The sequence below is a fragment of the Carica papaya genome, chromosome 7 (genome assembly GCF_054855325.1).
Source record: "Carica papaya isolate Zhongbai chromosome 7, ASM5485532v1, whole genome shotgun sequence".
Lineage (NCBI taxonomy): Eukaryota > Viridiplantae > Streptophyta > Magnoliopsida > Brassicales > Caricaceae > Carica > Carica papaya.
The window spans coordinates 6,833,106-6,842,990 of record NC_142315.1 but is presented as its reverse complement, the minus strand read 5'-3'; the positions used below and the strand labels follow the sequence as shown (position 1 = coordinate 6,842,990).

At 32.0% G+C, this 9,885-nt stretch overlaps 1 protein-coding gene across 2 annotated transcripts; it reads left to right on the top strand.

Moving 5' to 3' along the window:
* The first annotated feature begins 4,993 nt into the window (after positions 1–4,993).
* On the top strand, positions 4,994–9,638 carry LOC110812413 (protein NDL2-like). 2 transcript variants are annotated; one of them, XM_088207810.1, is made up of 11 exons: positions 4,994–5,257; positions 6,042–6,141; positions 6,401–6,498; positions 6,635–6,723; positions 6,916–6,976; positions 7,114–7,200; positions 7,274–7,351; positions 7,441–7,497; positions 7,637–7,692; positions 7,895–8,030; positions 9,273–9,638. In XM_088207810.1, exons 1-11 carry the CDS (start codon positions 5,198–5,200, stop codon positions 9,342–9,344), a joined length of 894 nt encoding a protein of 297 aa, XP_088063936.1. In that variant the 5' UTR covers positions 4,994–5,197; the 3' UTR covers positions 9,345–9,638. The 2 variants fall into 2 exon arrangements, with proteins under 2 accessions (XP_088063936.1, XP_088063935.1); XM_088207809.1 differs by lacking the exon at positions 9,273–9,638 and adding an exon at positions 8,199–8,759 and having other exon boundaries at positions 5,001–5,257.
* Positions 9,639–9,885: the final 247 nt, after the last annotated feature.

The window sequence follows — 9,885 nt, the reverse complement described above, 5'->3', positions numbered from 1 at the left end:
TAGTCATTCGTATCATCTCATCTGTCATTCGTATCATCTCATCTATGATTACTTTGTGATTCTAGTGGAGATGTAACTACTTAGAAATAACTTATGTACACTATTATTTTAATTGTTATTTTTATGTATAATTTACAAAGATGATTTTATTTTTGTCTTTTTTAAAAAAAAAATTTAATCATTTTCGCATATTGCAGCATAAATGAGATTTTTTAAGCCTTAAAATTGGTTGCATATTCATTAATAAAATTGATAAATTTTAGTGCAAAATGTTAAGGAATTCAAAAAGCTTTTTGCCAAAAGAAAATTATACTAAAGATTGGGAGAAAATTGAAGAAGCAAAGAACTATATTTTGGGTCTTTTGAAACTTCATTTCGAATTTCGAAAAGCTTTTAAGTTGTAATCCTACAATTTAAAACAAATATTAATTTGAAAAAATGTGGAAACTCAAAGGTATTTTCTTTTGAAATTTCATTAAAAAATAAAAAATAAATAAGTAAATAAATAACATGCAAGTAAAAAATGTGATGGAACTCTCGTTAATGATCTCTTGATTAAATTTGTCATTTTTGTAATGGCAATGCAATCGAATGCATAACACTTCCATTAATTAATCATGCCTTACTCTATTTTTTATTTTTGCCTCATGTCCTTTTGCTTGTTTTAGTACAAAAAGGGAAGGGAACATGACAAAATTAATCGTCAGCACGAAAAGATCACTCTTATTAGAGTCTCTATTTGACTCAACCAAGAGCATATTACATAAAAAAAAAGGTGATAATTCTCGAGTCAAAGAAATAAATAATGCAATTATCTGAAGATTTGATGAGAATGATAAGATAATGAATTCAATAAAGAAGGAATAACTCATTTCACACTCATATTTAAATGACTTCCTCTACAAAAATTGCACATCACTTAGGTAGTTGCAACCTATCTGTTTTCTTATTATTCTAGTTGTGTTGCCAATTGAGAAATAAGATCAAAATTGTGGACTCTCATGGGCTTTCTTATGGGTGCGCTTTCAACGGGTCATTGATAAGAATTGGTTGTCATCTTTTCCAATAATCCCAAAACTTATTTAAAAGTCTTCCTCATTGTCATTGCCATCTAAAGTTGCATAAAAAATATTACGTGTAGAACCACTCAAATAATTATAAAATATTAGTACTTATAAGCATATTGGTAGCTTGTGATGAGGATGTCTCCTAAATAGATCTTTGAAGTGTTCCCATGCTTTATAGAGGATCTTGTCATTAAGCTACACAAACATTGTAATTTTATTATATAATTTTATAGTCTTAGTTACTTACTTAAAAGTTTATGCGTCATCTTATTTCCAATGGTGATAGATCTTGAATATGGGGAGAGAGCAATCAACTTTGTCTTTATCTTATAATAAAAAATGAAAACCTTAATTAAATTACATTTTTGATATCTCATTATGTTTGAATGTGTCACAAATCTCTAAAAAGTTAACCAAATTAATGTTTGTGGCTTCTTAAGATAACTCTCTAAACTATACCAACTATTGAATCTTGTGGCTTCTTATGATAACTATTTTAACCTATTGTGTTTGTGTCTATGGATGCCCTTTTTTCCAATGCATATTCTGCATTTTCAGTATTTGAATCTAAAGCTTTAGGTGTTGCCCCTTTAGTACGTGCAACGCACTAAAGATAAATTTCATTAAAAAATTCAAATATTTAAATAAAATGCTCAATCTAATAAATATAGTCACAGTAATTATAATAAAAATATATTTTCAATTCTCAACAATAGTGCCAAAAACTTGATACAATTAAATAACATTAGCAAGGGCATTATTTGTACAAATAATGAAATAAATAACAATAGTATCATTCCTAAGAGGATAGATTAAACTAATTACTTTATTCTTATTATATTCTTATATCAACTGAGCTATCGAGATGAGTGATTCAAACTAATAAGATTAATTCACTAATTATTAAACATATAATTGAAATATTCTTATGAGAATAAATTCTAATGATATTTAGGTGCTAAAAAATTAATTTTACCTCCCCCTAGATAACAAAGAGTAACGAATGAATGAGCTTAGTTACTAAGTATATATGACGAGTTATTCTACTATGTTTAATGTCTCTTAGTATTTGATTATGGATTTATGCATTATGATGTACCAAAAGATGATGCATGACTAATGAATCTTTTAAATACTTAAATTGATTAATGATAGGAAGTGTCTTGTAGGATATGCCATGAAGGAGGTAAAGCTAGGTCTAAGAAACATCCTACAAAACTTGTCATTAGTTTATTCTACTTAAGAGGGATGTTAAACCAAACAAGGATTCCACAAAACTTAATTCATTTTAATAGGATCTAATTTGAAATATACTTGAAAATGACATCCCCAAATTATATCTAATTACGATAGTTAATTCTATTTGAAAAAGGAAATTAAATAATTGAAAAATCAACCATTGCATGATACCAAATAACTAAACTCATTTAATTATTATTTTTTCTTATTTGGGGGGGAGGTGAAATCGATTCCTAACACTTAATTGTCATTAGAATTGATTCTTGTAAGAACACTCTAGTTATAGGTTCAATAGTGAGTAAACTATTTTTTTTATTAATTTGAATGGCTAATATTTTAATAGTTTAGTTAATATAAAGATAAACTTATATTAGAGCAATTAGTTTAATTAATCGCCATAAGAAAGATACTTTGTTCACTTTATTACTTGTATGACACGTGCACTTGCTGCTAGATTTGGTTGCATCAACTTTTAGCCTCAACTAGAGAATTCTTGCAAGAATGAATTCTAATGACACTTAAATGTTAAGGAATTGATTTTATATTTCCTCAAATAACAAAGAATAATGAATGAATGAGTTTAGTTATTGAGTAGATGTGATGATAGGATTTTCCATTATTTAATTGTCATTTTTAGAGAGAACTAACTATCCTAAATGTATGTAATTTTTTAACTTCGTTTTTAAGTAAATTTTAAACTAGATCTTATTAAGATATATTAAGTCATATGAATTATTTTTCAATTAAACTTCCATCTCGGATAGGTTAAAACTAACCATATAAAGTTCATAGAATAGTTCTTAAGTTTAGTTATACTTTTTTCATGGTATATCTTACAAGTCACTTAAATAATATCACATTCACTATCAATTTTAGCATTTAAAAGATTCATCGAGTATGCTTCTTCTTTTGATACATTATAATGCTTATATCCACATTTAAAGACTAAAAAACATTAAGCAAATTAGAATATACTCATCATACATAAACCATAGCTAAACATATATTTAATTCATAAACTCAAAAATACCTAGAGTTCATATCTATCTTCAACAAATTAAAAGATTGATTACTGATAGTAGGTTCATGCATCTTAAATCCAAGTTTTAACATCATAAGCAATATTTAAGGAAAAAGAAAAAAGAAAAAAAAATACTTAGTATTGGGATGAAATCCATGTTTCAAAGCCTCTCCTATTTTCTTTGTTTCTCCTTTTTCTCCCTGACTTCAAATCATTTTTCTCCTTGTGTTTCTCACTTTTCTCATGTCTCTGAAACAACTCTCTAAGGAGTAGTTTTTACTTCTAAAGTAAGTTATAAGATGATTTTAAGGATTTTTCTTGAGTGGCTATAGAGGAGGTAAAATTCAACTAAATATGATTCTTTACCTTGTCGGGTTATAAAAGCAAAAACAGAAACACTCAGTCTAGAGATGAAATCCATGCTTCAAAGCCTCTCCTCTTTTTCTCGTTTCTCCTTTTTCTCCCTAACTTCAAATCATTTTTCTCCTTGTGTTTCTCACTTTTCTCGTGTCTATAAAACAACTCTCTAAAGAGTTGTTTTCCCTTATGAAGTAAGTTATGAGATGATTTTAAAGGTTTTCCTTTAGTGCTTCATAGGAGACAAAATTCAACTAAATAAGATTATTTACCTTGTCGAGTTATAAAAGTCAATACTAAGATACTAAGACTCTAATTTTCTCATGTTTGTATTATTGTTTAGGTGCTAACATTCAACGCCTTAATGCTGACATTTTGTTCACAACCTTTAAATTTCTTCTTTTTTATGCCTCGGTGACACTTTCAATCTCGAAGCATTAAGCTTGTGTTTTGCCTCCTTCCACTGCTTGCCTAAATTAACCTAAAAACATGATTCCAAATATGAGCTTACCACATAAATACAATTAAATTAAATTAAGCTACTAATTCATCCAAAACTAACAAAAATTCACAAATATCACGACAATTAATTGATGTAGAACTGATTTATCAAGCAATTTAGCTGAAGCAAAGCCCTAACTTTGCAGGTCCTTTTCTCGACCGCCCTTTCATCGGCCTGTTTTTCCAACGATTCTTATTGTAATATGTAACATAATTTTAATACAAGAAATCATCTCTAATGATTGCCCTGCACTCTTTCATTTGTAATTAAAATTTAACCAAGTATTGTAGTTAAATTGTCCTACTATTTCTATTCGTATAGGATTGACTTCATTAATAAAAGTACATGGAAAATTTTGATCCATATATTAGTTTTGACATACTCCCAGTTCCAAGACTTCATAGTCTTTTACATTTATGTACACTGTACTTGTATGTTTTTCAGTATATATGTTTTACACGTTATTTTTAATATATATGATGATTAGGGTAAAAATGCATTGAAATTTCTTGTGTCAAAAAGAGTTTCGCTATCCACCCAGCTCCATTCTGCCTTTGTTTTTTTAAAAGAAAATCTACCCCCTATATCTTCTTTGATCTTCTCAGAAGAATTCCGGCTCCACCCACAACCGAGTAGTCAAAAGTCAACACCTATAACCAGATTGCTGATAGATAGGAACAAGGGCCAAAGTTGTAAATGTAGGAAAACTGTCGGCCTCCCTTAACTAGGGTTAATAGAACCAGAGTCTCTAGTTACGACCTGTGACTACCGACCCTCGTCATCTCTGTCTCCCTATATTTAATAATCTTCCCCAACGAGCGTCGGTGACTCAATGCGAGTTAGCCTCGAGACAAAGATTGATAAAAAAATAGCGTAAACGATTTATTTTATTTATTTATAGCAACTATTTTTCTTTTTTAAGAGACAAAAATCTGAAAAGGGTGGGGGAGGGAGATTTGGTATATATGGCATGCCCCAATTCCTAAAATGCAGACGTAATCAGAGAGGGAAATGGGAGATTCAAGCGGTTCAGTTTCCATTCACATGGACACAATCACGCTTGGTGGAAAGGTAAACTGCATTTTGCATACTTTTCGTTGTGGGTGTATATGTATACATATGCATGTTTACACATATATGAAATGAATATGGAAGTGCGAAGCTGAAAATATGAATTTGTTTGGCTGGTGAGAAAATGCACGAACAAAAAGGAAACGATCATATCAATTCTCCTTGTTTGAAGGCGAAGCAATTTCTTTTTTCTTTTTTTGTCGAGAACCGGTTACATGTCTGGCTGTTTGGTCTACATTTGTTTGGTTATCATAGATTTCATGACATTTTAGCTTCAGTTTCATTTTCTAATTATTCATTTAGTGTTGTTTCTAAGCTTGTTTTCTTTCTCTTTTTCGTTTCCTTCCCCTTCATCATTTGTTGGTTTTGATGTTTCGTTGCGTACTTTTAGTACCTGTTTTGGATTCGGATGTTTTGTATGGGGCGAACATTGGCCTGTGGTTAAATAAGGTCAATTAATTTTATTTCTTGGACTTTGGTATTTGTTGTCTTTTCCAATGTTTGAAGTTTTTAGGATGTTTCATTTCTTGCTCTAAATAGTGTTTTAAGACTTGGGTCTGCTGTAAGCGTCCTTCTTGTGAAACTTGAAATCGGGTGTCTGTTGTTCATGAAGTTATGTCCTTGAGTTGCCTTGACCTGTGTAATGAATTTAAATTTCTCCATTCCTGCACAAAATTAGGACCTATATCCATATAAAAAAATTTCTTTACCTTACTTTCTCAATCTGCTTTCTTGCATCATTTTATCATTTCATCACTTATAATGAGTTTAAATATGTATGCAGGAGCACCTTATAGAAACTAGCTGTGGTCCAGTGTCTGTTGCTGTGTTTGGAGATCAGGACAAGCCAGCTCTTGTCACCTATCCTGATGTAGCTCTAAACTGTAAATAACTCGAACACCTTTCTTCTCATAATTATATATCACTCTGCCATTGACTATATAAGTGTCAAGCTCTACAAACACACGTACATAGATATGCACATGACCGAGTGCAAAATGGAAAAGACATAATTATCTTTTTGCGGGGGCGGGGGGCGGGGGGAATTGTTGCAATAAAAGCAATTTCCTCTTTTCAGGATGCTTTTAACACTGAAGTACCATAACACTCTAATTTCCTTCATCCCTGCTTGTGATTGAACAGATATTTGCTGTTTTCAAGGATTATTCTTTCTTCCAGAAGCATGCTCGTTGCTTCTCCAGAACTTCTGTATATATCACATTAGTCCCCTAGGGCATGAGGTCTGTAACCTGGTAGCCTGATTTGATCTGTTATTTCTGCCTCGTTTTAATGTGTTTCTGCTCCAGTTACTCAATTTAGTGAATGATATAATTCACATTGTTTCTTATCTGTCACTTTCCTCAAGAGCCATTGCAGTTGGGAGCTGCTGCCATCAGGCCCAATGACCCTTTACTCTCTGTTGATAACTTAGCAGATCAGATCCTTGAGGTCCTTAACTTTTTTGGGTAATTATTCTCCAATATTTTCTTTATTGCTTTTTGTCTCCAATTATTGTTATAGTTAATTTTCTTTGCAGTAATTTTCTTCTGCTGTAGATTTTTAAGCATCATTGCACTTTTTCACTTTAGTTGGCCAGCTTTTTCATCCAAGCTAATGCTTTGTTTCTTTTGTTTCCATTTTCTCCCCTTGTTGCCCAGACTAGGTGCAGTCATGTGTATGGGTGTTACAGGAGGAGCTTACATCCTCACGCTATTTGCCGTGAGTTGTTTGTTCCATCATATCAAGTTGAAAACTATATTTTACTATTTTGCAAATTCTTTTATGCCAATGGACTTTAAACTCTGTTTTGCATACATAGAGTTTGCTTGATGATTCTTGCCTGTCTTGAATTCCAGATGAAGTATAGGCAGCGGGTTCTTGGTTTGATACTTGTTTCTCCTTTGTGCAAAGCACCCTCTTGGACCGAATGGCTGTATAATAAGGTACTGCTTTTTGAACTTTTGTCATTTATTTTTGGTTAGAGTCTTCTGTTTACACATGTTGTATCTCTAGCAGGTATTATCACATTTACTCTATTACTATGGCATGTGTGGAGTCGTGAAGGAGTTGTTGCTTAAACGGTACTTCAGCAAGGTAATCTTTGGCTTCAGTTTTTTTTCACATGTTGCTGCTGTGGTAGAATTCAATTAACTGAGTAGTTAGACTCAAAGTGATTATTGCAGGATGTCCATGGTAATGCTCAAGTACCAGAATCTGAAATAGTTCAGGCATGCCGACGAGTTAGTCCTCTGGCTCTTTCTTGCATCCTCTTAATTTTTACAACACAACCTGTTGAATGGGATTAAAAAACATTATAAGTTCTGGTTCCTCAGTTTTTGGCTTTTCTTTGATGTGTAATATATGTATTTTTTTTTTCAGCTACTGGGTGAAAGACAGAGTGCAAATGTTTGGCGGTATATTGAAGCAATTAATGGGTACGTTTGTTTTGAAACATTGTTCTTGCCAATTACGACGAGAGAAAGGTTGAGAGGGAGGGTATTATATATTGTTCATCATATGCTGTCTCTATGCATTATGGTGGTTGTGCTCTATTTCAAAGGTTTCCCAAGATGGTTGCCTTAATTTCTTGAGAATTTTGGTTTATACATGTGCTTATCATTCTAATCTGGTTAGCAGGAGGCCAGACCTTACTGATGGATTGAGGAAGCTGCATTGTCGCTCGCTAATATTTGTGGGGGAGCACTCCCAGTTCCACTCTGAAGCTCTCCACATGACATCCAAATTCGATCGAAGATATAGTGCACTAGTTGAGGTACGTAATCCGGGTCTGTCTATGTTGTGAGAAGGGGTTAAGTTTGCCTTGAGAACTTTTTTTTTTTGTTGAGAAAGGGTTTGCATTGAGACTATATATATATATATATATATGTATGTAAGTACTGAAGTAGGTAAAGTGTAATAGAGAGGATTTGGGAACCTACAGGTTCAGGCATGTGGCTCGACAGTGACAGAGGAGCAACCGCATGCCATGTTAATACCTTTAGAGTACTTTCTTATGGGATATGGCTTTTACAGACAAGCTCTTAGTGTGAGCCCGAGAAGTCCTTTGAGTCCATCTTGCATTTCCCCAGAGCTTCTCTCACCAGAAAGCATGGGTTTGAAGTTAAAACCGATCAAAACACGCATTACCATGAAAGTTTGAAATAAGATAAGAGAAGTATGTGGAGAATGCTTAGGGAATAGAGAGGTTGTAATATGTTTACGATTGATTGAAGATGATAAATTAAGTGTTGTAGATAGAAAAAGCTTTGTTAGACAGAAGCCAGATAATTTCCATTCTTTTATTCATAATCACGAATAGGTTGTTGAGGAGCGATTGAGTTATCTGTAAATCCTCTGAATAATTATGTACCAAAAAAAAAAAAAAAAACCAGCAAATAATACTTGTAACCAAGGATGGCTCCTGTACTCAGCTTTATCATTTTAACTTCTATGCTTGGCTTGCTTTTTAACTTCTATGAATTCTATCTTCTTTCTCCCTTAATGATAAGGAAAGATGTCTGCGATGTATTCCTTAATTTCGTAATATTTCAAGTTTATTGAGGTAAATTTCATTATAATCTGAGGAGTACTTTTTATTCATTAATTTTTTAAGAATTTAACTATTATTTTAGCCGTATAAGTGTATACCCAAACAAAATTGCTCTCTCTCTCAAATTAGATACATGTCGTCAACAATTAGAAATATAACAATGAAATTATCATCATTGTTGAAGAAGGGGTTACTGCTTGTGGGAATATATTTGATTAAAACTTACACATCAAAATATTTTATTGGCCACCAAACTTTTTATTTATAACTCACCCATCAAAATATTTTCATAAACATGAAGATTTATAATTTTGATTAAATACTAAGCAAGTAATGAATTTTCCGAGGATAACGGCCGCAGCAGAACGTGAATCGCATGAAGTACTTTATTTATAATCTAAACATCTTAAGCTTTCTATAGATGTTACATAAATTGATGAGAAGGGAAATGATGATGGCCAACAGATGTTAAGGAGGAGGAATCCTGCAACCATCTTCTTCTTCGCAGTTCTGCTGTCCGGGATCTGTGGGCTATGATTTTCAGATTGATGGTGGTGTACGGGTACGATCAAGGAGGAATTGTGGGTTTGGGCTGAGATAAGGAAAAAGGACAAAAAAACTAAGTAAGTTAATCCATCCATTTAGCATAATTTTAGATCATTTGGAAGGAAATAAATAGGAGGGTGTACGAGGGTAAAGAAAATGACACCGCGAAGATTAGGGACAGATTGTTCAATTTATTAGTATCAATAATCTTAGCGTATAACTTGTATAGGGTGGATGATTTTGGATATATAATTGATTGTCTAATAAATATGTAATATTTTTGTACATGGGTTGTACCCTCTTGATATTCTGATTATATATATATATTTTTTATTTTTTTATTTTTAAATAAATATATCGATCTCATGATTTTTGATAAAATTTTCATAAGTTACAAGTTTTTGAAGATTTAAGATTTTATGAAAATATTAACCACGAGCTCTAGTGGAGTTTTCACTTTCTCTTACCAATTTTTGGACACAAAACTTATACAACTATAATTTAGATAGTATAAATATTTTATAAACATCAA

What these genes read in the sequence shown, in the direction of transcription:
- LOC110812413 (XM_088207809.1), top strand. Translation starts at nt 5,198, where the DNA reads ATGGGAGATTCAAGCGGTTCAGTTTCCATTCACATGGACACAATCACG. An exon ending in TTAGTCCCCTAGGGCATGAG is followed by an intron (nt 6,499 to 6,634) that starts GTCTGTAACCTG and finishes GAGCCATTGCAG; the next exon opens with TTGGGAGCTGCTGCCATCAG. An exon ending in TATATTGAAGCAATTAATGG is followed by an intron (nt 7,693 to 7,894) that starts GTACGTTTGTTT and finishes TCTGGTTAGCAG; the next exon opens with GAGGCCAGACCTTACTGATG.